Source organism: Phocoena phocoena, chromosome 18, assembly GCF_963924675.1.
Source record: "Phocoena phocoena chromosome 18, mPhoPho1.1, whole genome shotgun sequence".
Taxonomy (NCBI): domain Eukaryota; kingdom Metazoa; phylum Chordata; class Mammalia; order Artiodactyla; family Phocoenidae; genus Phocoena; species Phocoena phocoena.
This window is the reverse complement of record NC_089236.1, coordinates 15548264-15575711: the sequence shown is the minus strand read 5'-3', so window position 1 is coordinate 15575711 and position 27448 is coordinate 15548264. Positions and strand designations below refer to the sequence as shown.

Below are 27448 nucleotides of genomic sequence, written 5' to 3'. Positions count from 1 at the left end.
TCAAATATTCTCTTTAGCTCCCAGCTCCTCCTCTCAAATAATTACCGTATCTCATTGAGTCAAAGATGTACTGCATTTTCACCTTTTAACATCTCTGTACCCAAGATGCTTCTTTGCATTGGTGGATCTTAAACTTGGTGAAATGTAGTAATTGAATCACCCAAGAAGTGAATATATGAAAAAATTAGCATGGATCTTTTTATTCTGACTTTGGGATGTTTAAACTTAATTTTGTATCATCTTTTAGCTTTTCATTGGGTTTCCTCTGACAAATTCTGATAGTTAGGGCTCAGGTTTTTTAGTTTTAAAGAGTGTATGATGCTTTTCCTTAGTCACCTGATCCTAATTGTCATAGGTTTATTGTTTGCCTGACAGTTCATTTCACACAGTCCCGCGCTTCTGCTTACACAGTTTTATTCGCTCACCTCACTTAAAGATGTTCATCACAAAGGAACCAATGAAGAGTCCGTAAAAAAAAAAAAAAAAGAGTCCGTACAAGCCTGGCTCCAGTTCACTAACCAAAGCATTTGTTACATCAAGGAGGCCCCACATGTGATGTTTCAATTTTAGGGTGGTATTTAGGCAACTATATGGGCCTAAACTAAGTAATATTGAGTAATAGGTGTATCTATAAAGTGGTCATGAAGAAAAAGCTCCAAGCTAGGTATGCAAGATACTTCGAGTTTTTAGTTTTGCTAGTATTTATAGAAGATTGTTTGTTGAGCTGGTTGGGAAAAAAAGACTTATAAAACTCAACAAATATAATGGTATTTTGATGGCATAGAAGATAATAGTAGTCATAAAGATCATGGTAGTTTGTGATCCTGGAACAGCAGCATTTTGAGAATTGTTTTTGCTGTGGGATATCTCTCTAGATCATGCTGCTGACTGAGTGGCGTTTTCCAAAAATGACACTGTAGAATGTTGGTTTTGGACGCAGTTTTAATAAAATGTCAGCTGGCCAGTTTTACACAGATAAGTTTTCACATTTTGTTTTCAAATGAGTAAGGTTGTATGCTTTGGCAGAAATTATAGGCCCCCTGGTAGCCTTTGGGGATGACTCTGTAGATGGAAAACCTAATCATAAACCAATATCATAAACCACCCCAAATTCTGCAAATTTATTTTGAACTTACTTCCTAAAACCACATTTTTATTTAGTCTATGGTGCTAGTAATTTGAATTTTTTGGTTCACAGCTTACAGATTTTAAGTAGAGATATTTTTGAAAGGTTCATTAATACTGAATTGATACAGACCTTAAAAGGATTCCTTTCAGGATGTTGTTTGTTTCTACACGAATTTTAAGTGATCTGAAATACATTAAAAGTTATGAAAATAGAATTAGTGATTTTTAAAAAAACAATTAAATATATTACATTTGCTCTTTCTTTAGTGCCAAAATAGTGGTTCACCTTCACCCAGCTCCTTCTAACAAAGAACCTGGCCCATTCCAGAGTAGTAAGAACTCCTACATCAAGCTGTCCTTCAAAGAACACGGCCAGATTGAGGTAAGTTTCTTTATGAATACAATCAGACTAGAAATGTGTACTCGTATGTATTTTTGTTGTTGTTTGTTAATAGGATGGCAGGCAATATTGTTCAGCATACCAGTTTTCACCATATTTTTACAATAAAATTTTTGTGGTATCTTAAGCCTTATCAGTGGAGAATACGAAGTTTAGGTTTCAGTGGGAACGGGAGGCAGGAGGATGTAGTCACAGGAAAGAGTGGAGGCTGGAAACAGGCTAAGTCACCACGCTAGGTAGGCTACTAGTTAAGTGTTCAGTGTTATCGTTTGGATAAAAGGACAGAGTATAATGCAGTGACATGTTTAACTGCCTCAGCATCTGAAAGTTCACCAGCCTTATATCAGGCAGTCTATCTTTATTAACTCCATACAAATCTAATCGCTTAAGTTCTTATTCCATAGTATCATGGTTTATATGTTCTGATTAATAACTTGCTATGTAAGTATTCTTTAGACATTTATAAGTGTGTGTTTATCTCCCCATCGAGATCATAAATTATGTTCTTTTTCTCTGTAGCACCTGACCCAGTGTTCCTTGCACAGCAGGCACTGAGCAAATTTAAGTGACTAACTGAAGTCATTCCCACTGTAGCTGAAAAATAGAGCTGATTTTTTTTTTTATGAGCGTAGGTATGTTTTGGCCCTAATATCTGGCCTCACATTTTAACTAGACAAATTATTCTCAGCTTCCTTCATGGATAACGGTTGTGTATTTTTCTTGGCACTGTGTCTGTTTCGCTACAGATTGAAAACAATCCACACATGCAGGATTGTTTAAAGTAAGTCTACTTACTTCATTGTCACTCATCTGTTTGTTGAGAATAGTTCACTTTATGTAGAAGGTCAGTTCCTTCTTTTTTTTCCCCCTTTGTGCTTTCTGAAGTTGACCCAAGGAAAGAACTTCCTTTGATTTCCTTTGATGTCTCTGAGAATTCTAGGCTTGTTGCAAATGACCAAACAGACTTCCAACTAAAGAAATGTTAAGTAATGATTTGTACTAGGATGTCACAGCCTGACTGACTCACTTAAAGTGTATGTGTGTGCATAACAGTTTTACAGGCGTTTATCAGAGGAAATGACACAGAGAAGATGGGAGAATACGCCAGTTTCCCAGTCGTTGCAAGCAAATAGAGGATCCCAGGTATTTTTTCAGCTGTTTCCTAATTCAGTATTTTCAGCTCTGTACTTGCATCTTCGTTAAGGGAAAAGACTTCTATGATTATAGAACTTGCCAGAAACAAAATAATGATATTCTGATTAAAAACTGATTTTCACAGAACTTAATTTAGTGCTCTGTAGATGGTAGACGCTTAGTAATAATACATGACTACTTACCAGGGTAATTTCAGGGTGGCAGAAGTTAGATTCCCCCTCTGCATTCTGTTCTTTATAATTAGTGTGGCATCTGAGAGAACAGACAGTACCACTGGGTGACATTTTCCAAGCCAGTCTAATTAACCACCAACGTGGACAGACACTCAAATGTATAAAAGTAGCTTGTATAATAACTGTCAAGTACCAGAATTTTACCTATAATTTTTTGCACATTTGAGACCATATTGAATATCTGATACCTATATAATAGCTTGCCAAAGAACAAAAATGAAGAGGAAATTTAATTTATATCTAAAATACAGAGTAAAATATACCATCTCTTGTTATGTTCAGTTTTTCTGTATAATGATTTGAAGGTCATTATGTATGGCAATAAACCGACAAATATTTTGAAAGGAAACTGAATGTAACTGTGTGCTGTTTTCTTGGGTTCTTTGTGGGTCCTCTCCCACCACTGAAAACACAATATCGTGGGTTACAAAAGATTGTGTCCTTCCTATTTTGGACGTTTTATTTTCTACTTTTGTTTTTCAGCCAGGAAGAATAAGGGCTGTAGGAATTGTAGGTATTGAAAGGAAACTGGAAGAGAAAAGAAAAGAAACTGACAAAAACATTTCTGAGGTAATTCTTACACAAGTTCCGGTCAGCTGTCTTTTCCAGCCATCTTTCTTATTCTTTTGGATACAGCTGTGAGTAACTCTGTTCTGTGTATTGGAATATATTTAGTTTGCCTGGAGCCACACAGTCTCTTATCCCATTTAAGGAGTCTACTTCAGGTTGGCATAATTTGGCCCAAATGTGCTTTAAAAATCTTTTCCAGAAAGGAATTAAAAAGAAATGCAAATTTGTTTTCTGTGAGGTTAGAAAACGTCATGAATTATTGTGTGTAAATTTTAAAGTCTAGATGGGATTGACTGGAGGGCCCTCCTAATGAACTCAAGGTCCTATGTATAATTATTTTGGATGTTTGGTTAACTTAGTTGAGGGGAAAATGCTGTTCTGTGGCCCTTGACTCTGGCCGGACACTACACAGTTTTATGCTGATGACCACTTGGGGACCAGGCACAGGGGTAGTAAGAATGGCTCAAACCAGCTTATCACTTCTCCTAGGAGAGCACCCCTGAGCTTGTACTTTACAGTGTTTCTGAAACCTCATCCTATATGAGGAAATTCAAATGAAGGGGAAACAACTCTAGTTAAGGGGCTTCCCTGGTGGTGCAGTGGTTGAGAGTCCACCTGCCAATGCAGGGGACATGGGTTCGAGCCCTGGTCTGGGAAGATCCCACATGCCATGGAGCAACTGGGCCCATGAGCCACAACTACTGAACCTGTGCATCTGGAGCCTGTGCTCCGCAACGGGAGAGGCCGCAACAGTGAGAGGCCTGCGCACCGCGATGAAGAGTGGCCCCCGCTCACCGCAACTAGAGAAAGCCCGCGCACAGCAGCGAAGACCCAGCACAGCCAAATAAATAAATAAATAAAATTAATTTTTTAAAAAAAAGAACTCTAGTTAAGAAAATGAGTTATACATTAGATTTTGGCAGTTAGTTAATACATCTAAACATATCAGTTTTCCCATGTTTATATGGAAATGGTCTTGGATTTTTATGAAATGATTTTATGAACTAAAGTAATTTTTTAGTTCTTATAATAGTTTGTAAGTAAAATTCCATTGATTAGTGCTGCTCATAGAATTTCCAAGATTTATCTCAATCAAATAAGTCTAAACTGCAAATAGGTACTGAGTACCTGTATTAGTCAAGGTTCTCCAGAGAAACAGAACAAATAGGGGATGTATTCTTCTGGATACAGCTGTGGGTATCTTTTGGATATCTATATGTGGATATCGATACATAGATATAGATATGCTGATATCTTTATCTCTCTACATAGAGATACAGGTATCTGTGTATCTATATTGTCCTAATATACACAATGAGATTTATTATACAGAAGTGCCTCATGTGATGGTGGGAAGCTGCCAGCTGGTGACCCAGGAAAGCTGGTGATAGAATTGCTAACCGGAGTGTGAAGGCCCAAGAACCAGGAGCCCTGGTGGTGTTAAGTCCTGGTCCAAGGACAGGGTAAGACTGATGTCTTAGCTCGTCAGTCAGGCAGAGAACTTTCTGTTCCATTAGGCTCTCCAGAGGGCATTTCAGGAGGGCGATCTGAATGTAACCGTTCAGCTCATCCTACAGATTCGGATGCTAACCTCATGTGGAAACAGCCTCACACACCCACTCAGAATGACGCTTGAGCAGACACCTGGTCAGGTTGACACATAAAATTAACCATCATGATAGCCATATCTGGGCCCACTAACTGAATATGGATTCTTGTTGAGGGACCAAGGGCACTTGACCTGTGAAGTGCTGTGGTCTAGGTTTTGCTGAGGGCATGTTTATGGTAAAGTTGTGTGTGTTCCTTGGTCCTCTGTATTTCCCGCACATTATCAGCTGGATCCAGAGGCTTGTTCAGACTTGTGTTTGAGCCCTTTGTTGAGACTAGAGGTGACACTGTGTTCCTTCATCACGTCTCTTTTTATCATGTTAGCGGCTGTCAATGTTCAGTGCATAGATCTTTGGGTCACTGGTGGTTGCAAATGGTGGTACTCTGTGATTTATTTTTCATTTATTTGTTGGGACACTTTTTAAAGAGATGCTTCCGTTCATTACTGTTTGGCTACTCAGTGATACGGCTCCTATAAGGAATGCAGAACATGTGCCGTTTCCTTTATTATCAGGATGATAAATTGGTTCCTTATCATCCTCCCGAGGTGACTAATTAGGCTTTTTCACGTATTATTATGAATTCATACATTTTAACATATTTGATGATTTCAGTCAGTTGCAATTATTATCCTAGTTACAGCTCAAATTGTCCCATCTTTGGCCAGTGGGAGCCTCTTCAGGTTGGCTCCTGAGTGGTTTGGATGTGACCTGGTGGACTCTGAGAGCTTCCTTACTGCCTGGTGTTATCAAAGTTCCAGGACCATCTTGTATATTTCCTGCTCCGGATCTGGAATCAACCATTATCTGAGAAGCTCTGGTTTCTTTTAGTGGGAAATGGTATTCCATGACCACAGTCTGCCTGCTAGGAATTTGCATCCCTCTTGGGTTGATCTTTATTTCTAGGACTTTTCAGTGGAAAGAGCTAGGACTTTTTTTTTTTTTTCTAATAAAGGTGCCTCACGAGGTCACACTGATGCTTCTTATTCAAATTCGGGACTACCCTAGCGAATAATGACTAAAACAGTTAAAAAGGATATTTTTGTATATGTTCTCCCCTTTCTTCCCACATGTAAAACATAGGTGTGCTGTATCTACACTATCTGAGCGTTCAGCCACCATGTACCCTCGTCCCCTCTAGCTGTCATATAGTCTCATTTGTACACGTAACTGTGTGTGATACCACCAGTCTTTACGTTCACCTCCCTCTATTCATTTTGGCTGTCCGGAGCTCATCCTCTAGTAGATGTTTCAGAAAGTGCTCATGGGAACAATATTCCCTGAGCTCTGGCATCTTGGTATTCCTTACACAGGAAGGTCAGTTTGGCTGGATTTGTAATCCCTGGCTCACATTTTCTTTCCTGAGTGCCTTCCATATGTGACTTTCAGTTTTTTGTCTGGCATGAAGTGTTGCTGCCAGAGTGATGACAACCTAATTTTCTTCCTTCTCTAAAGTCACTTGCTGTTTTTCTTAGATGCCCAAAGGATTTTGTTTTTTTTTAAATAAAGCTTTGTAAAATAATTTTTCTAGACTGTCTATGTGTTAGTCATTCTGGATTGTTATTCTCGGGTACGCAGTATGCTTTCAGTATTTGGTTTCAGACATGTTTTCTTTTAATTTCAGGGGAGTTTTTCTCTAAATTTCAATAATTGCTTAGATTTTTTTTTTTTCTTCTGAGACTCCTATTAGCTGTATGTTGCAGCTTTACGGCCTGTCTTCACTCTTTGTGACTTTCTTTCAAACCCTTTTTATCTTTTCCTTCGTTTCTTTTTTATTTTAGAAAAATTTCCTTCTTCATCTGTTGTCTCTCTTAAGATATTATCTGTTGTGTTTATTCCTCTTGTGTTTGTCTAGTATAGTCTTTCTTTCAGAAATGATTTAAAAAATTCTTTCCTGAGTCCTGTCACCTCATTTCTGATTTATATTGCCCTTTCACAGCTTCTCTCATTAACACCTATTAGCTCATTTTGAAATAAAAGGTAAACTTTTGATGTGATCTATGAACATGTCCTTCTGGTGTGCTTTCATTATCTATAATGTTATTCTGCTCTTGATTTTCTTTTTTCTTGTAATAACTTTGTGTGGGATTTGACCTTGATAATTGCTCTTGCTAATTTTCGTGTGAAATTGGTTTTCTTGAAGTTCCAGAGGAAGGCCTAGTTCAGGGCGGCTCTTCTCATTCCACAAGCTCACTCTTCTGCTGTGCGCATGCAGCGTGAAAAAGGGAGGTGGCTTGCTGTCTGTGATTTCCTGACCCCGTCCCCATCCCCTGTTTTCAGCTGGACCTTGTCCCCTTCCTCTGTTATCTCTACCTTGCTCAGTTGCCGATTCCTGTCTCAGTAGCTTCTCCCCAGCGTTGGCTCCTGTCCTGGAAGGGAAGCCAGGAGGTTCACTTTCAAGGGCTGTTTACAGGCCCTTCCTGAGGACCCCTTGTACCCACTTCCTGTTGAAGTGGGCAAAGCCCTACCTGTTTTAGTTACTGTCCTCAAGTTGGCCCGTCTGCCTTCAAGGGACTCCTGTGGGTTCTTTCAGGGGCTCTTCTTCTCAGACCTGTCAGTTGCCCTGTTGCCTCCCTTTTCTTTTTCCTGCCTCAGTGCTGATATCATGCAGGTCTTGTGGCCCTTGCTGGTTTGTCCCCACTTGCTTGTACCTTGGGGTTTTTGTGGCTGTCTTGTCACTTAGTTTTTTAGTATATGCGGCCCGTGGGGTTTTGGTCTTGAGATCTAGTTGCCCCATTTTTATGTCGGGATTTGGAGAGATTCAAAACCTGTGCTGCCATAGCCACCACCTTCCCAGAATCCTCTATTCCTGTAGAATTCCAGCATCTTAGCGTAGAGGGGTTCTAACTATGCAGAAAAGGAATCATCTCAGGGCTCGTGACTAGATATGGAGCCGGGGTTATGAGAACTCAGGTTTCCTGAATAGCAGATGAGTGTGGTCTGCTACGTCACGGCCACTCACTGCCACCCAGAAGGCACTGTCCTCTTTCAGTGACTTTTGTAGTCATCCTTCTGTGTGACACTTTTGGAGATGGCATGGAGCAGTGAGCTAATTTTGCATTATTAGTGTTTCTTTTTCTGAATGTTGCCATACTAACTTGGTGTTCAAAATAACGTTTTTCTTAACTTATGAAATGTTATTCTGTTTCAGTGTAATTTTCATGGAGTTGCATAGGTCAAAGGAGTGTACACAAGCATTGGGCTCTCGTGCAGGTCATTGATTTATTCAGCAGATGGTCCTTGCTCTCTGTGTGAGCCCTGCATCAGATGTTTTGGATTTGTTGTAGTGCGCCAGACAGACAGGCAAGTAGGCGCTCTCTACATGGTGAGAAATGCCACGTTAGGAGAAAATAGTGGCTGCAACAGGAACACAAAGCATGGCCCCTGACTTCTGATGGGGTCAGGGAGGGCTTGTGAGCAGAAGTAACGGAGGTCAGGGCCTGAAAGTTGAGCAGGCACTAGCAGATGACCAGTAGGGATAAGAGGATCCAGATAGAGGGAACGGAATATGCAAAGTACAGAATGAAGAATATTGAAACAGAAAATTCAAGAATGTAATAACAGTTACCGAAGCTAATCACCAAAGTAATGACTGAAAGTCAGTAAGAAAAAAATGCTATAAATTGGCTTAGGAGAGTATCCCATGGTTTTAAAGCAGATGCCGTTTTCTTTCAAACGTGGAGTGGAAATTTGACTATGAATGAGATAGAGGGATAGAAGGTTCTATAAACTGGCAGATAAAATAATAGGATGGGCACATGCGTCTGTTTTGCATTTGTACATATATTGCTTTAATTTTTTTGTGGGTAGCTTTTTTTTTTTTTTTTTTCGGTATGCGGGTCTCTCACTGTTGCCTCTCCCGTTGCGGAGCACAGCCTCCGGAAGTGCAGGCTCAGCGGCCATGGCTTACGGGCCTGGCCGCTCCGCAGCATGTGGGATCTTCCCAGACCGGGGCACGAACCCGTGTCCCCTGCATCGGCAGGCGGACTCTAAACCACTGCACCACCAGGGAAGCCCTGTGGGTAGTTTCTCCACCCATTTTTTGGATAGTTGGCTAATACCAAATTTTAGAATAATAATAGAAATAGAAGTGAGGAAGCTTTTGTTTGTGTTTTATAATTACTTAAAATGTTTTATAGGTACTTCTTCCAAGGTACTAAAATATTTGTATTTATTGTTTATGGGCTATAAGAAGTAAGGGCTAATATATGTATTCTATGTAGACTATTATTTTTAGCAAACTTCTTCTATGAAAATATAATATAGTAAATAAAGTGATTTGCCATATAAAATTTAAAAGTGTTGCCTTACTAGTTTTCTTTACACGTAGGTAGAAGAAATCTAGTAACAGTTTGTACATGCAAAGTAAAAATCTAAGCATGTAAAGTGTCTGCGTTTTAGTTTTGAAAATGAGGTTGGTGTGTGATTTGCCCTCCATTTGAATGTTAGAATTGCCTTAGTTTCAGAGCTGGTGCCCAGAGTTTCCCACAAAAGGTTTCCTGCATCTGCTGGCTGTTGCTGATAAGAATCCAGTGTTTAAGTCTTTTGTTTATCTAAGGAAATTCCTGTTAGGTGTGTTCCCCTTTGTTTTCGGTAGTAGCCCAGTGAGTCGGCCATAAGAATTGTACACAACACTCTATTCTTTTAGCAAAATCCTTTTGCAGATGGGGGATACTTTCCTGCGTGGAATTAAGATGGGCACCAGCCCGTCAGAACCTGTTAACCACTGTTCTGTATGGATTGAGTTTTCAATTAATGATAAGCTGCTTAATTGGTTTTTAAAAATAACATCTGTGGATATCAGGTGATATTCTGCACTGGAAGTATACTTTTGGTAATTTGAAATACGTGAATTATAAATATGTCTAAGTTTGAAGAGGCCTTTGAAGTGGATATTCATTGTAGTAAATTGAACAATTGATGGGTTTTATTTAGATATGTTTTGGTGGCATGTTTTTCTTTTGTGATAGCCACTCTAGTCAAGGCTACGAGTATAATCTATGTAATATTCAGAGGCTGAGGTTTATGGTTTCAGTTAAATCACACCTGCTATTAAAGCCAAAAGGGTTGGGCCCAAAGAAGTATTCCTGCAGCTGCATGTTACCATTTTCAGCCAGGAAAGCTTTACAACACCTTTGATTCTTGAGCTCCTGTCTAGAAATGGTTTTGGGAAAAACCAGTGACAAATTTTCTTACTTGTGTCAAAGAACAGTAAATAATATCTTCTGAACTATTACTTATGTCATCTTTTATTTGTTTAATCAATAACTGTTTCCTCTTTGAAAATCTGAAAAATTGTTTTTTGCAGGTTGTTTTGGAAATTTGATGGTTTATTCCCAAAATAAGGTAGATTTAGCACTTGTATAAATATTCATATAAATAAATGGATATTTGTAAGAAAATTTCATACGTTTTTTTCATAGGGGAGAAGATAGAGTGCTTCATTGCTTTAAAACATCTAAATTCTTTACACAGATTCCAATAAAAGCTCATTTCTCATTTTAGGCCTTTGAAGATCTCAGCAAGCTAATGGTCAAGGTATATGTCATTTATATCTATTAAATTCATACCAATTATGATACACTTTTGAAAATACATTTTGTTAGCAGACACTTTGGGGACATTACTTCTTTTCAATCTTTTACTGTTCTCTTGACAGGCTAAGGAAATGGTGGAGTTATCAAAATCCATTGCTAATAAGATTAAAGACAAGCAAGGTGACATCACAGAAGATGAGGTAAAAATAGATTGTTTTTTTAAGGCATTAGAAACTAAATTTCACAAATAATGCATGGACGTTTTGGTGGTTTACCAGCTTGCTTTCTTAATGTAGTGTTTGATTTCTTTTAGGACTTGAAGATATATGAAAGTACTAAATTAAAAATCAACCATAAAAACTTTGTTAGTTCTAGCAGGATTAAAGGATATTTCAGTACCTTTTCCTGGAGTGTAGAAAACAGAGGTATTGAAATGTGTAAGAAGTGATTGTTTTAGACATGTCCATAATTTTGATATGTTTTATTAAATTTGTTTACAGTCTGGTCACAGCCATTTTCCTTTCGAAGTTTTTGGTTGTATCACTTGGTTGGCATTAAACAGAGCATAGTTGTCATCTAAGTCTCCTCTGCCACCAAAATTGGGGGGAAAATGGAGTATAAGATACTAAGACAGGAGAAGGAAGAATAATACGTAGATTTATGCAGGGAAGTACTAGAAATCCACTCTTACATAGTTCACAGCATAGAAACACAGTAGAAGAGACGGGTAGATATAGAAATAATGGAGTAGAACTGAATGTCTGATGGAAGGATTTTATACGTTGGGTGGAGAGACTTATTCTGCATAGTCTTTTTGTGCATTTTCTCCTCTCATTATAGACCATCAGGTTTAAATCCTATTTGCTGAGCATGGGAATAGCTAACCCGGTTACCAGGGAGACGTACGGCTCGGGCACACAGTACCACATGCAGCTGGCCAAACAGCTGGCTGGAATATTGCAGGCACCTTTGGAGGTAAAAACAAAACCTAAACGGTCTCTTTAAATTGTGTTCAATTATTTCTGTGCCATCAGAAATCTTAAGAGCATAACTCCGTTCACGATATGGTTACTATTCAACCAACATGTTATTTTTCCTTTTGGTAATATTAAACTAGTTCATTGATTCTTTGTCAGTAATTTTCTAAATTGTTTTTAATTTCCATTTCAGATATCTAAATCTATTTGATGTAATTATTTCTTATCTCTTGTTTTCAAAAGGAAATATATAATCTGTATATATTTTCATATATTGTGTACTATTAATAATTTCATAATACAGTTTCATCTTCTAGTCATTATTCAGGCAATCAAAGCTTTATTAAAACATTTGTATTAAGAAATATTTCAAACATATGACAAAATAGAATAGTGTAATGAATCCCTATGTGCCCATCATCCAGCTTCTTCTGTAAGCCAGCCTCCACTTAAAGTTGTTTTAAAGGAAATCCCAGACATCACATCACTTTATCTGTAAACATTTCAGTATGTAATTATAGTGATAAAGACACCTTTAAATGTAATTATAATCCCCTTTCACATGTAAAAGTTAGAAAATAATTTTTTAATATTATCAGATACCTAGCTAGTGTTCACATTTTCTCTTATAGTTGATTTGTTCAAACCAGGATACACTGCAAATGTTTGATTTCTCTCTCAAGTGTTTTTGCTTTTTAAATTCTATGGGTTTTCCCTTCTCCCATGTAATAAATCTCCCATTACAGTAAATTTTTATTTACTGAAGAAACTAGTAGTTTGTCTTATAGAGTGTCTCAGAGTATGGATTTTGCTAATTTGTAAGTCACCATGCCTCCCTGTCCTGTGTAGTCCCTGTAAACTGGTAGTTATATCTAGAAGTTCTTTCTTTTTTTTTTTTCTGACAAGAATATCTTATAGAGGGTGTTGAGCATTTCCATCAGGAGGTACATAATATCTGATTGTCTTTTTTTTGTGATGTTAACAGCCACTGACAATCATTATCTAGATCTGTTACTTCATTAGGGGTTGATAATAATGGTGATATTATTATTTAATTCTATAATTTCTTCAGTTATTAGATGGAATAACTTAAAGCATTTAGATACACTTTTTGAAGGGATTTCCCTGGTGGTGCAGTGGTTAAGAATCCACCTGCTAATGCAGGGGACACAGGTTGGAGCCCTGGTCTGGGAAGATCCCACATGCCATGGAGCAGCTAAGCCCATGAGCCACAACTACTGAGCCCACGTGCCACAACTACTGACGCCTGTGCTCCTAGAGCCCGTGCTCCACAAGAGAAGCCACCGCAATGAGAAGCCCGAACACCTTCTCACTAGAGAAGACACTTTCTACACTAGACACTTTCACTAGATACTTCTCACTAGATACTTTCTCACTAGAGAAAGCCTGTGTGCAGAAACGAAGACCCAATGCAGGCAAAAAGAAAAAAAAAAAAGATAAATAGGGCTTCCCTGGTGGCGCAGTGGTTGAGAGTCTGCCTGCCGATGCAGGGGACACGGGTTCGTGCCCCGGTCCGGGAAGATCCCACATGCCGCAGAGCGGCTGGGCCCGTGAGCCATGGCCGCTGAGCCTGCGCGTCCCGAGCCTGTGCTCCGCAACGGGAGAGGCCACAACAGTGAGAGGCCCGCGTTCCGCAAAAAAAAAAAAGATAAATAAATAACTTTATAAAAATAAATAAATACACTGAAACATGGTGTACAACCCCTCTTTTCATTTAAGTAAATGTTAAAAGTAATAATGACAGTAAAGTCCAAATATGGAATTTGAAGTGCCTCGTGGTATCTGAATTGGTTCCCTGTGTGTAAGTAGTTTTCAAAAGCTTCTTAAGAGATTTTATGATTTCTGATTTCACTCTGATTATGATTTCTGTTAAGAAATGCTAACTGGTCCTAATTATAATGCTTTTTATTTTATATTTTAACAGGAACGAGGGGGAATAATGTCACTCACGGAGGTGTACTGTTTAGTAAACCGAGCTCGAGGAATGGAAGTAAGAATAGAATATTTAGATATTCTTTTAGCTAAATATAGACTCGTTACAATACAAATTCCCCTACAGTGAATACAATTTGAGGAAGGGTTGTGAATATCAAAACTATTTTGAGAAGCAGTGTGGCGCAGTGAAAAGAATACTGCCCTGGGATCTAGGAGATAAATTCTGTTCCTGGTTTTGCTGAATGCCCTTGAGTAGCTTCCTTAACCTCTCTGGAGCTCAGGGGTTTTCTTACCTTTAAAATAGGGTTTGCAGCTTCCCTGGTGGCGCAGTGGTTGGGGGTCCGCCTGCCGATGTGGGGGGCGCGGGTTCGTGCCCCGGTCCGGGAGGATCCCGCGTGCCGCGGAGTGGCTGGGCCCGTGGGCTGTGGCCGCTGGGATTGCGCGTCTGGAGCCTGTGCTCCGCAGCGGGAGGGGCTGCAGTGGTCAGGGACCCGCGTACCGCAAAAAAATAAATAAATAAAAAAAATAAAATAAAATAAAATAGGGTTTGGACCGAATGATACCCTAAAGCTCTGAGAGTCTGTGTTTGTATTGCGATGAACAAGATTGTGCCTGATGCCCTTTCTCTGTGATAGTTAACTGTTTTGAGTGAACCTGGTTGGACTCAGGTTGCCTGTAGGTGATACAGAAAGAAAGCCGCCCTGCCTCTTTGGCTCAGAATCAGCAGTGGCTATACTTCAGCTCTCACTGCCTGTTCAACACCCAGCTAGCTGTCTTTGGCCTCCAAGGGTCTGTCTGTGCACTCTCTGTGCCCTTGAAGTAGAACACAGTTTTGTGGTGTCAGCAGTCACCTCCACGCAGACAACTCACACACATCTCTCCAGCGCTCACCCCGGTCTCACGGGTTAAGCCTCTGTTCTGCATTTTTATTTGAACGGTCATCATAACCGCCACCAGTGGATACGTACCATCACTCTGCACGTGTTATCCATTTATCCTCCCAGTAACTCAGTGAGGTAGCTACTTTTACTGTCCCCATTTAGGGGATGATTAGGGGATGAGGACATTAAGGCTTAGAAAGATTAAGTAACTTGACCACAGCTGCACTTGGAGACAGTGTTTTAAACAGGGACTGGGACCCAGGCTGGGCTGGCTCCAGAACCATTCTGTGTGACTGACACCTGTGCTGGTCACCACCACGCAGGACCGATTCTTCAAGCCCACGTGGTCTGGAAGGGTAGCCTCTACCTAGCTACATGTGATGACTGTGAACTTGAAATGTAGTTAGTCCAAATTGAGATGTGCAGTGAGCATAAATTACACACGGGATTTAGAAGACTTAGTACAGAATAAAGAAGTGTTAATTAGCTCATTAATGATTTTTTATATCAATTATATGGTGAACTTTTGCATCTATTAGGTTGAATAAAATATATGTATTAAAATGAATTTCGCCTGTTTATTTTCTTTTAATGTGGCTACTAGAAGATTTTAAATTACGTACATGACTTGTATTATATTTCTATGGATAGTACTGCTTTAATGAAAAGAAGTCTTTTGCTTCTTTGTTAATCCTATTTGCCTGGTGGTGACTAAGCCACCTAAAATCCTTGCTACGTGATAATTTTACACTATCCTCTTCTGTTTTAGTGGTCGTTATAATTATATAGCATCACTCTTAATTTGCAGTGTAAACTGGATTTTTTTTCCCCACCAGTTGCTCTCACCAGAAGATTTAGTGAATGCGTGCAAGATGCTGGAAGAGCTGAAATTACCTCTCAGGTAAAAGAACCTCTGCAGGAAGTTTGCCAGCTATAGGCATGATTCCACCCTGAGTAGACAGGACAGCCCTGCAGGTCTGCCATCCTGCGTGGTGAACCAGCATATATATTGCCCCTCTTGAAGTTTATATCACACTTGGGCAGAATTCACCCGGCACCACGGACACCTCTGTCAACCCGGCTTCCATCCTTATCAGGGCTGTGCGGGACCTCAGGGGCTGGTAGTCGGCCTCTTGCCGCTGGGGCAGGAGGTGAGAACGTGGGCTCCTCCCGTGCGGTCACAGTGACCAGTCCCTCTGCCCTTAACAAAAAGTAGACAGGCATAGTTTATTTAGCATGTAGATTATAGTTCAGAACTTCATTAACTGTTTATTCATGAGCTTTTTAATTAGGCCTTAGTTACCCGTGGTCATTGTATTTGAAATGTTCTTTTGTGTTAATATTGCCCTCAGTCCTGGCATAAATGAAAGTAAAAAATATTTGCACTTTCTCAGGGGCCCGAGATCCCAGATATTCACGGCTTTGTCCTCCCGTCTGTGATTTTTAGGCTCCGTGTGTTTGACAGCGGCGTCATGGTAATTGAACTTCAGTCCCACAAGGAGGAGGAAACAGTGGCCTCAGCCTTGGAGACGGTATGGGGACCCGGTTTCCTCCCTCCGTTGTTAGACCTTGCCACAGAAGACCCCAATGCTTAGCAACTTGAGAAACAGGATTTCCTTTTAAATTCAACTTTACTGACAAGTAATATTCACAGACCCAATTGAAAATGGTTTCTCATTAACAACGAATAACTATTCATCACATTTATACTTTGAAAGCTCCTTGAAACTTGCCAACACTCATAACATCTTGTGAGTAAGGGGAGTTAGAATGAGTGAGGTGCTTGCTCTCTTTCTGTTTGAAACTCAGTCTTGAAAATATGTTTTGACTTTGTAAATCAGTGTTACCCATGATTGAAGTTTTTCTTTCAGTATTACCCACATAAGCTGCATTACCCTACAAATTGTTTTGTGAAAGAATTGCTTCAAAATATATGGAAAGCAAGTGTAGTTTAGATGGGTTTTACTGGGCAAACTGCTGTTACTCGTTAGGATCCTTGAAATATTATCGCCTCATAGCTTCTGTGGTGAGCCTGTATAATTTGAATAACTCGCAGTTATTATACTTCTTATTTTAAACTCGATGAAAGTCCCAAGGCTATAGATACTTCTATCACATATTTAAAACGAATCCTATGTATAACAGTCCTTCAGTGGCGCATGTACTATGCACTCAGTTAGAGTTTGTTATATGTTCCTTTTCAGACTGTGGAATAGTTCTTTTTAGGCATTAGTATATTGCCTTTTTTATATTATATAAGGTTTCATGATGTTTTAGCCTTCACCGTGTTTGTTCTGGGTTCTTCAACTTTTGTAGACTTAAGCATTAGTGAAGAAGATTTAGTTCTAGAGTGAACAGTCTTTGGCGTTTAGTAGAAAATTCAGTAAATTATTTCCCAAGTATACTGGTAGATAGTACCCCCAGGTTAGTACCTAGGTGGCCTAAATGATCACATTTTTTCCTGCTGTGTGTTTCTGTTAGGTTTCAGAAAAGGGATCTCTAACATCAGAAGAGTTTGCTAAGCTTGTGGGAATGTCTGTCCTCCTAGCTAAAGAAAGGTAAGCAAGGGCTTTGCTCGTCACTTACAACTAATCATTTGTGTTTCTGAATGGGTGGATGATGGTGTTTTTATCCCTTGACTCCTAGGTTGCTTCTTGCCGAGAAGATGGGCCATCTTTGCCGAGATGACTCAGTGGAAGGCTTGCGGTTTTACCCAAATTTATTTATGACACAGAGCTAAGAGTTTTGTATTTGAAATAACTTGTTCCCGGGATACTTGCATCATGTAGAGGTTGTATGACATGGAGCTAAGGGTAAACCCTGATAAACCGAGAATTTACTGGAACTTCACAGTATAATATAAAAGCCTTTTAATTTCTCCCTAAATATTATGATCCAGGAAGTTTCTTTAGGATAAATATAGGAAAATATAGAAAGATGAATGCCAATATGAATTCGAAATCATGCTACAGTTGTATAGAAACCCTCCGAGTTTAACTTGAAATATGGTGGATTTTAACTTGATCTTCAAATGTGACCATTTTTGAAAGAAGAGAATTTAGTTCATGGGGGAAGAAAGAGAGAAGTTGCATGTTTGGACAGGTTAGATCATTATTTTGGTGTGACGAAAATTCACCTGAATTATAAACGAGGTTTTTCTCTGCATTTGGCGTGCACATTTTGGGGGGTTTTCATGAAACAATTTATACCTACAGTGTAGTTTAAGAACCTGATGACATTGGAGCAGAATATCCAACTGCAGGATATCGTCTGAGGCTCTTCCTAAGGGCTTTTAGAAGCAGCCATAGGCATGTCTTCAGCAGACCAAATAAAGCACCTTAAAAAAAAGAGAGAATTTTATTTGACTTACGTATACATAATCTGACGAGTTTCTTTTTTTTTAAGTGATGATTTCATGGCTGGCATTTAAAGAATGCAACTATGTCATTTTGTTTCAAAAATGCTGTAGATTTTGAAAGTGAATGAACGAGCTGTATAGACATGCCTAGAGATATGGTTACAGATTTGGAAAGTAGACGGTTCAGGATTTCCCTAGGATTGTTGTGTGGGTAGAGGGCCCGGCAGGACCTTTAACTCGCTTTACAGGAACCTTGGTGCTCTTGTACCTCAAAGCCAAGGATGGAAAATAGAGAGTGGGAACATAATATGTCTCCTTTTCCTTCCCTAAAGAAGGAGTTTCAATGCTGAACTTTTAAAATCTTTCTATCATATTCTAGCAATATTGTTTTCCTTTACCCCACACATTCTAAGTTGTGTGGAGAAACTGTCTCACTAAAAAGTATTACTGAGATAACAAAAACCGGCTAATATATTGAATCTAGATTGCTTGAGTTTTCCAGTGGACTGCCTGACTTTGTTACTGCTACGTAACATACGGTATGTTGGCATTACCTCAAACTCAGGGACCCCAAAGGGACAGAAGGAGAACCCCTTTCTAAGACTGAATTGGCAGTGGAAGGTAGTGATGGGTTTTGGCCAAGCATCTAGAAGGGATAGTATCTGTATTGAGAGAACCTTTAAGACCGGGAGGTGGGGATACCCAAGCTCAGACCCTGGGACCCCTGAGATGTCCTCGCTGAGAGAGGTGGAAGGCCAGTGCTGGGGCCTCTGCAAGTGCCCTTTGGGGAAGGTCCAGGGATCCTCAGCTGCGAACCCAGGGAATCCCTCCCAGTGCAGCGAGAGTCAGTCCCTGATCCCTGTCACTGCTCTGCATCCTCCGGTGTCATGGGAATGTTGTGGCCGAGGCATCCCGCCTTAGTCTTTGTTTTCCGAACCTGTCACTGATTCCACGTTGTGTTGACAGATCCCTTAATTCCCCCATCGCTCAGCCTCAGGTTTGTTTGGGGGGAAATTCAGTGTCTGGCTACCTAAGCCTTTCGGGCCATTGTTACGGTTGTTTGTATATCACTCTTCTCTCTGGGATGCACTCACTCTCACACTGCCCTGGCAAACTTGTATGCATACACACACACACACACACACACACACACACACACACACACGATATGTCATACACACGATATCTCATCTGTCTAAGGCTTTTTAAAACTACACAGATAAATAATCTGTTTCACTAGTTGGAATGAGTTGCAGCTAAGATTGTTTGAGCTACTGGGTCTGGCTCTAATGGTCTGGATTCATTACAGCAAACTCCTATAATTCAGAATATTTATTTACACTAGTGTGACAACACATGAACGAAAATGGAGCAGTCTGAATTGTATAAAGTGAACTAAAGAGGAAGAAAAGTGACATGGATATATTTTGCAAATGTCACATTAGTTAAAAAACAGGTATGGACGATTTTATTGTTTTAAAGTGGGCGTTCTTCAGTTTCCAGACCTCTGTATGTATATTTTTATCCTTTTTTCTTTTTTTCCTTGTTTTTGCCAAATAAGGTGTCATTTTGGTCCTTCGTTGGTAGAGGTTATGTTTAAATACAACCAATCAGGCCCTAAGTGCAAAAAAGTTCTGTCTTGGTGCTTATCACTATTATAATGTTATTTTTGCTTTTCTAACTTTGCTCTTAGGAGCATAAATCTGTTTGTAGCTTTATGGTAATAGAATATTTCTAGCCACAGACTGTCAAAAATTTTTTTACACTGTACAAGTGAAGAATGTTTTCAGGGTTAAATGATTGGTATTAATATATACCAGTCATTTTGCAATTATCGCAAAATTTTAAAATGAGTTTTTCTAAACTTGGTGTTCTTTTTAAATACTCTTTGGAAAATATATGAAAATGATAACCCTTTAGTCAGAATAAGCCCATGTGTTAAGATTTTTTTCTTTTAGATTTTATAATCAAGAGTTCATTATAAACATTTATGACCTCAAGCTCCTACTATTTTAGTCGTTTTAAAAGAATGGGAAATGGCTCACAAACGTTTTACTTTTAATTCGTGACGTGAATTCCACTGTCGACTGACTGTGTGTATTTGTGTGAGTGTACTGTCTCTTCTTCCCTGTTACCAGACTAAACCGACCAGCATTTGTCATGCCATCATTCTCATGCTCAAATACTTAAAATGGTTCTCCTTTGCCCAAGAGTCTCCGAGTTTCCATTGTGGTACGACAGAGTCACAGCTCAGAAGGTGGGTGGGTTTTCAGGGCTGTGCTATGGATGGAATCGAGCATGCTCAAAATGATCCTTGAAAATCTCTCTATAATCTTACAATTCGAATGCCTGTAGGGTGATACATGGGTATGAATATTTTATGAATATAGTAAGTAAATATATAATAAAAAACTACATATCAACAGTAGACTTTTGTAGTACCAATAATTAAAACTATTTAAATGTTTCTTTTTTTCACTTTGCTGATAGGTATGGTTGAATTTATGTAAATGTATTGCTAATCCCATCCCTTATGATAGATCGTAAGTGTAAGCTCCACAGGGGCAGAGATTTTTATCTGTTTTGTTCATGGATGTGTCCTCAGAGCCTAGAGCGAGGCCTGGCACACAGTAAGCATTCAATAAATGTCTACCGAATGAATGACCTCCAACGTGTATGCCTATTTATCATTTGGCTTCACTTTACCCCACTTTATCTCCCATTCAATTCAATACAAAGAAACGTTTTTGAATACCTGTCGACTTTGTGTGAGGAACAGGGCCACTGGGGGATACAGAAGTGAATAAGATGCGGCCCCTGCCTTTAAGAGGATGGCCTCGTTGGGAAATAGACACATAGCGACCTTAGCTAATGATGAGACGAAGTGTGTGCCGTGGAAGGGGCACAGGTACCGTGCTTGGAGGACAGAGGAAGAGGTCTTCAGTTCTGACGGAGGAGGGTCTGGGAAGGCCTCATGGGAGAGGAGAAGCTGGTGCACTAGTTTCACAAGAACCCAGAGATGGTCAGGGGCAGGCATTGGGTCAGAGAGCAACAGGAGGTCTGTCCCTTCCTGCACCTGGGGCACATTGTCCTTGTCCAGACTTCCCTTTGTTATTTCCTCCCATCCACCCACCCCCACCCCCAATAATCAAAACCAAACTTTGCTCAATCCCACCTGTTCTGGAAAAATCTGTTTCCAGTACACAACTCTGCTATTCCTCAACTCCATTAAGAGTTATTGTCTCTCCCATATACTTGACTGTCTTTTGCCATGTTCTCTAATTGTTATCTTAATGCCGTAAGAAAACAAGAGAAATTGGGTTTCTTTAAGTTCAAGGAATATCATATAACACTTCTTTGGAGTTCCCACTGGCCTAGGTCAGTGATTGTACATGGTAGATTCCTAGTTAAGCATTAACTAAATCGAGTGGTTTTTGAATTATAATGTGTCACGAGTTGAGTCTGAAACCTAAGTCTGTTTCCTTTACCCTCTTCCCTAAAGGCTTCTTATCCAGACTTGTCCGGGCTCAGCCTGTCTGAGATACACTGTCTTAATTCAGATTCCATGCATGGGCCATATCCATGATGTGGGAAGCACTCCAGAAAAGTCAGGTTAACACACATGTAAGATCTTGTTATCACAGTGTGAAAATTGAGTCATTCGTGTTCTTCCCTGTGTTCCGATAACCACGAGTCAGTTAAAGCTTGTCTCTCAGAGTATTATCTAGGGGGAAAAACATTTCCCCATTTATTTAAAGGGTGTATTGATATAGTTGGATACATTTTACACAATTTGCAAAAGATCCTTAGACCAGTCGCTCACTCAGAAAAAGAACTCAAGATATCTTGTCAGCCAGCTTGTTTTAGTTCAATACAGCCAAGACAGTACCACTGTTCTTTTGAAAGCTTTTTTCTTCACATCTATGTTGCCTTCTTTTATTTTATTTAAAAATGTTTTTTTAAACATCTTTATTGGAGTATAATTGCGTTACATTGTTGTGTTAGTTACTGCTGTATAACAAAGTGAATCAGCTATACATATACATATATCCCCATATCCCCCTCCCTCTTGCGTCTCCCTCCCACCCCTCTAGGTGGACAGAAAGCACAGAGCTGATCTCTCTGTGCTATGCAGCTGCTTCCCACTAGCCATCTATTTTACATTTGGTCGCGTGTATATATGTCAGTGCCACTCTCTCACTTCATCTCAGCTTACCCTTCCCCCTCCCCGTGTCCTCAAGTCCATTCTCTACGTCTGCGTCTTTATTCCTGTCCTGCCCCTAGGTTCTTCAGAACCACTTTTATTTATTATTTATTTATTTATTTATTTTAAAGAAGATGTTGGGGGTAGGAGTTTATTAATTAATTTATTTATTTTTACTGTGTTGGGTCTTCGTTTCTGTGTGAGGGCTTTCTCTAGTTGTGGCAAGCGGGGGGCACTCTTCATCGCGGTGCGCAGGCCTTTCACTATCGCGGCCTCTCTTGTTGCGGAGCACAGGCTCCAGACGCGCAGGCTCAGCAGTTGTGGCTCACAGGCCTAGTTGCTCCGTGGTATGTGGGATCTTCCCAGACCAGGGCTCGAACCCGTGTCCCCTGCATTAGCAGGCAGACTCTCAACGACTGCGCCACCAGGGAAGCCCCACTTTTATTTTTTTTTAGATTCCATATATATGTGTTAGCATACGGTATTTGTTTTTCTCTTTCTGACTTCACTCTGTATGACAGACTCTAGGTCCATCCACCTGACTACAACTCAATTTCGTTTCTTTTTATGGCCGAGTAATATTCCATTGTATATATGTGCCACATCTTCTTTATCCATTCATCTGTCAGTGGACACTTAGGTTGCTTCCATGTCCTGGCTATTGTAAATAGAGCTGCAATGAGCATTGTGGTACATGACTCTTTTTGAATTATGGTTTTCTCAGGGTGTATGCCCAGTAGTGGGATTGCTGGGTCACATGGTAGTTCTATTTTTAGTTTTTTAAGGGACCTCCATACTGTTCTCCATAGTGGCTGTATCAGTTTACATTCCCATCAACAGTGCAAGAGGGTTTTGCCTTCTTTTAGAAAGGATTAAACTATCTTAACTGTCCAGTAAACAGTAATACAGTTTGGCAAGTATTCTAATTAAAGCAAAAATGACCAAGCATCTCAATAAAGCTCTTATTTAAAAAATGACCAAGCATCTCAATAAAGCTCTTATTTAAAAAGTGACCAAGCACATTGATCTGGGCATTTGCACGTGGATTTAGGCACTTGCACTTGGGTTTCTAGGAAGAGTGTGTGCCTGAAAGATCAACACTGAGCAAGTTGCTTTCTATATGTTTCACTCAGTCACCGCAAAACTTCAATATAACTATTATTAGATGCCTTTTACAGTGGAGGAAAGGAGGGATTAAGTATTTGCCCAAGGTTACAGAGGCAGGGCTGGACTTAATCTCAGCTGTGTCTAACTCCCACTCTTACAATGAGCTTTTGCTTTCAAAACCAAAAATGGCAGGGCCTGTGGCATGTATTTAAAAAGCGTTCTAACTTGAGTAATAGATGTTGGACTAGATAATTCTGACCGTGAAATTGGATGATGACCTTTGCCAACTAAAAATTGTCACTTGCCACCTGTCTCTACAACGATTAGGTCACTAGCCCCGGCAGTCACTGACCTTCAACATACCCTGAAAGGAGTTCAGGGTGGAGATCAGGAATGAGGCACTCTGTGCCCTGGAAAAACTGGCAGAACAGGTATCAGATAGTTAGATATTTTCAGGAGAAGATTTTATGAGCCCAGTTTCTTGCATCTTATATCCAGAAAAGCACTAAGATCATTAACAGAGACATCTGTGGCTGGTGACAAGCAGCATCCTTCTTGTGACTAGCAGCAAGCCCCTGCCAAAATGTGTGCTCGGTTGCAGCATCCCCCTCTCACACACATATACACATATACACTCTCACACACATATACACTGACCTCCCACACCCTACCTCTTCGGAGCAGTTCTTCAGGGCTATCTGAGAGGTGTATCCTGGGCTTTAGTCCTCATTTTGCTCCAAATAAAACTTAACTCACAACTCTAACGTTGTGTACTGTTTTCAGTCCATACCTTAAAGCCTTTTTTGAAACTGGCTGGATTTAATTAGTACTGCTAGCATTATTTGACAAGATGGGTACTTTGCAAATTTGGTACCTCTGGTAAACTCTGATCGCTCTGATAATTGAATACTTGTGCTACTTTTAAAAGATTAAGTAATAGATTCAAGGACCTGCAAACGATATATTTCTAAGAGTTAAAAACTGAGGTGAAATTTACAAGCAGTGAAATACACAGATCTTAAGTTGGATGTTTTGACAAATGCCTAATAAATCCATGTGATTCACACCCCAACCAACAGAATGTATCCATCATCTCCCAAAGTTTCCTGGGGCCTCTTTCCAATCACCTGCTCCTCAGGGGCCACCAAATGCGTGCTACGATTTCTGTTCCCACACATTGGTATGTTAATGGTAAACTGTATTGCACTTTGCAGCCTATTCAAAAACAAGCACGGCTGCTAAGGTGGAACTCTATACTCTCGTATTCTTTTAAAAACACAACTTTAACACTTCTGGATTAGAGTTTTAAAACTATGTTAAATTAAATAACCACTTCTGGCTCCTGAGAAAGAAAAACGAAGATGCACTTTACCAGAACTGTTCTCTTTTGAACCTCTGCAGTGACATTTGGGAAACAAAGTTTACAGCCCACCTGTTATACCACTTCCATGCCTGACTTGTGGTCCCCCAGAAGACAATGACACGGGGGCGGAGGGGGGAGAAGTGATGGATCGGAAATGCCGGAGACTGCCGGCTCGCCCTTAAACCCGGCTCCCGCCTGCGGGCGGTGGGTGTGCGTGGCTGGCATCCGCGTCCCCTCCCCGCGGGCCCTCCCCCGCCGCGCGTTTCCTGCCGGGTTTCCCGTCCAGTAGCGGGCCAGCCGGGCGCGGGCAGGGAAGGATGCGCTGCCCAGAGCGGGCGGGGCGGCCCTCGCAGGCTCCCGGAGGCCCCCCGCCGCCCGCCGGGTGCCGCCCTCCTCGCGCCGTCGGGGGCGGACCCGGGCGGGGCTGCGGGAGCGGCGCGCGGGGGGCGGGGGGCGCAGTCCCGGGACGCGGGATGCTCGGTACGCTGCCTCATCGCGGCCCAGGCCAGTCGCCTACCTCGCCACCTCGCCCGTCGGTCCCAGAGGTAAGAAGAGCGTTCCGGAAGCGACCCGGCGGGAGCTCCCACCGCGGGGTCCCCGGCGGCTCCCGGGACCCTTCCGCCCCACCCTCCCCGCCGCCGGAAAGCACTGGTGGACGGGACCGTTCTCTCCACGCACCCGGTCCCCTTCCCTCGCTCCTTGGTGCTCAGCCCCCAGGGACACGCGTTGAAAAGTGTCGTCTCCGCATCTCTGAGTCCCGACTTCAACCTGAACTCGGCGCTCTTCTGGCGCAGGTGTGGCCGAGTGTCTGAGGCTGACCGTAGATTGATGGGTGTTGAGTCCGAATAGTTGGGACCCTTGAAGAACAGCTTCTGGGATACTCTGCGTTTCAGAACAGGTTTGGTTCTTTCCATAAAGAAATCCTTACTGGGATGCAAGCAGTATGAGATATGTGCCTTGCAAAACGGTCCTCATTTTAAGAGATGTTGTGCTGGGGGACACCGGCAGCCTTAGATTTCCAAGCGTAAACTTGACTCGCAGGCCTGGAGAAAGCTGAGTAGATGTGGGGAAGCAGCATCCAACCCGTGGGACCAGGCGTATATTCGCCGATTGGCCCGAATATATAAATACAGCCCGTTTACACGAGCCGCTTTCGAATTAGCGATTTCCTCCTAATAAATATTACTATTAGATATACACTCGAGCGTGCGCATGTTTGTCAGAACGGACAAGATCACTTTGCTTCTTTTTGTTTTTCCTTTTATTCTTTCATAAATCATTGGTCCCATGGTGTTTAGCATAATTCAGTTTCTTTTTCTGCAGCTCTGAAGACACTATAGGGGATACAGAAGCGTGTATCTTAGCAGATTTCAGCAAAAACATGGGATCTGAGCTTAGCGTGGTGCCCTGAGCCACTGAGAATATTCACAACTTCCTCCTACCCTCTAGCTGATACATTTAGAATTTGTCTATAAACGTTTATGGATGTGAATGCTATATGGAAGTTTTAAAAAATGTGTATAAAGTACACCTAAAGTTCCTATTTTCTCAAAATGATTCTCAAGCTAAACATTGTAAGTAGCCAGTTGTGGTATTGGGAACACGTGTTGGAAGAAAACAAGCAAGCAAGGTTTAAAAAAAATTAAAGAAGCATGCTGTTTTCTTTAAAACAACAACAAAAACGTAGTGATTTTTTACCCGGCATTCCATTCCATTCTGGGATTCTCTGTTAACATCTTCAAATTAGTGGTTGAGCTAGTGAAAAAAAAATCAGCATTAATTTTCAAAAGCTTGAGAACATTAAAAAAAATCCATATTATGTAAACCATATTATGGCTTATAAAATAAAGCAGGCTGTTTTCAGGTAGCTGGATTATCTTGTGATTCCATTTCCATCCAGCTCTAAATATAGATTATGACACTATTCTGTTTTACTAGTCATTTTCATAAGAAAGAAAATGTGTTATAAACACAAAATCAGTTGTGATTAAGAACGTCTGTAAAAAATGGTTGTCATGGGGAAGCAAGCAATTTGGGAGAAGCCAGTACAACTTTTGGGGGCCAGGGATAGTTTGTTTCTCCTTACTTTGATTACTGAGTAGCAGTGACTAAAAGGAAGCATTTTAATTGCCTTAAGTGCCCACACTTGCCCGGGAGATACGATGATGCTCACCTGCTGTCTTTGGTAAAGTTTCCCAGTTCATATTCAAGGAAACGATTGGGTCAAATCCGTGCCTAATTCCAACAAAACTGAATTTTCTTTTTTTTTGTTGGGGAGGGTGGGAGCCTTAATCGTCTGCATGATTACACTTCCTATCTCTGCTTCTCTTTGAGGAAGTACAGCATTTCCTTTGCTCAACCAACTCCTACAGAAAGAAAGCTAATAGAGACACACCAATTTCCTTTCCATTGAATTTTGGATTATTTCAGTCAGTCCTCTTAATTCCCTTAATTTCTGTCTTATCCGAAGGGATGTGACATACGTATATTTGGAATAAATATACTTATTAAAAATAGATTAACTGCATAATGGAGGGGAGTGTAAACATTAAGAAAATATATATTTGTTTATGTTTAGTACCCCATAGTTTCCTAGACTCAAGTATGAAAAATACTGGCTCGTAAATGCCCCGCATCTTATTCTGTTGTCTAATAGTCTGTTTATATCAAAATAAGTGCCTCTTCCCACAAATCATTCTGAACCACAGGCCATCAAGGCCTTCCCTGCCCTCCTAGGTGGTCTGGGAAGATTGCTGCATGAAATCACTCATCTCCTGATGCATGCCAGCCAGCAGCAACAAGTATTGGAAGGCTGACAAAGATGATAGCTGTTACTTGTTTTCTCTTTAGAGTGCCCTAACCAAGGGAAGTCTGGACCACCTGGAGTTCATATTTAATTGCAATAATCTGGGTATATATTTTTTTAAAGGTTTGATAGTTTTGATATAGCTCCTAGGCATTCAGAAATGAAG

General features: G+C 40.6%; 1 protein-coding gene across 3 annotated transcripts in view; it reads left to right on the top strand.

Annotated features, from left to right (window-relative positions):
* The window catches only part of VPS36 (vacuolar protein sorting 36 homolog), a 30810-nt gene extending 13362 nt beyond the window's left edge, over nt 1-17448 (top strand). Inside the window, exons 4-14 of one of the 3 annotated variants that reach the window (XM_065896003.1) lie at nt 1396-1510; nt 2582-2671; nt 3400-3486; nt 10599-10631; nt 10753-10830; nt 11471-11605; nt 13553-13618; nt 15281-15345; nt 15892-15976; nt 16926-17002; nt 17091-17448. In XM_065896003.1, coding sequence (XP_065752075.1) covers nt 1396-1510; nt 2582-2671; nt 3400-3486; nt 10599-10631; nt 10753-10830; nt 11471-11605; nt 13553-13618; nt 15281-15345; nt 15892-15976; nt 16926-17002; nt 17091-17184 — 925 coding nt within the window. In that variant the 3' untranslated portion in view covers nt 17185-17448. The remainder of the gene's footprint in view (nt 1-1395; nt 1511-2581; nt 2672-3399; nt 3487-10598; nt 10632-10752; nt 10831-11470; nt 11606-13552; nt 13619-15280; nt 15346-15891; nt 15977-16925; nt 17003-17090) is intronic. The other 2 variants (XM_065896005.1, XM_065896006.1) reach the window with 2 other exon arrangements.
* The last annotated feature ends 10000 nt before the right edge of the window (nt 17449-27448 follow it).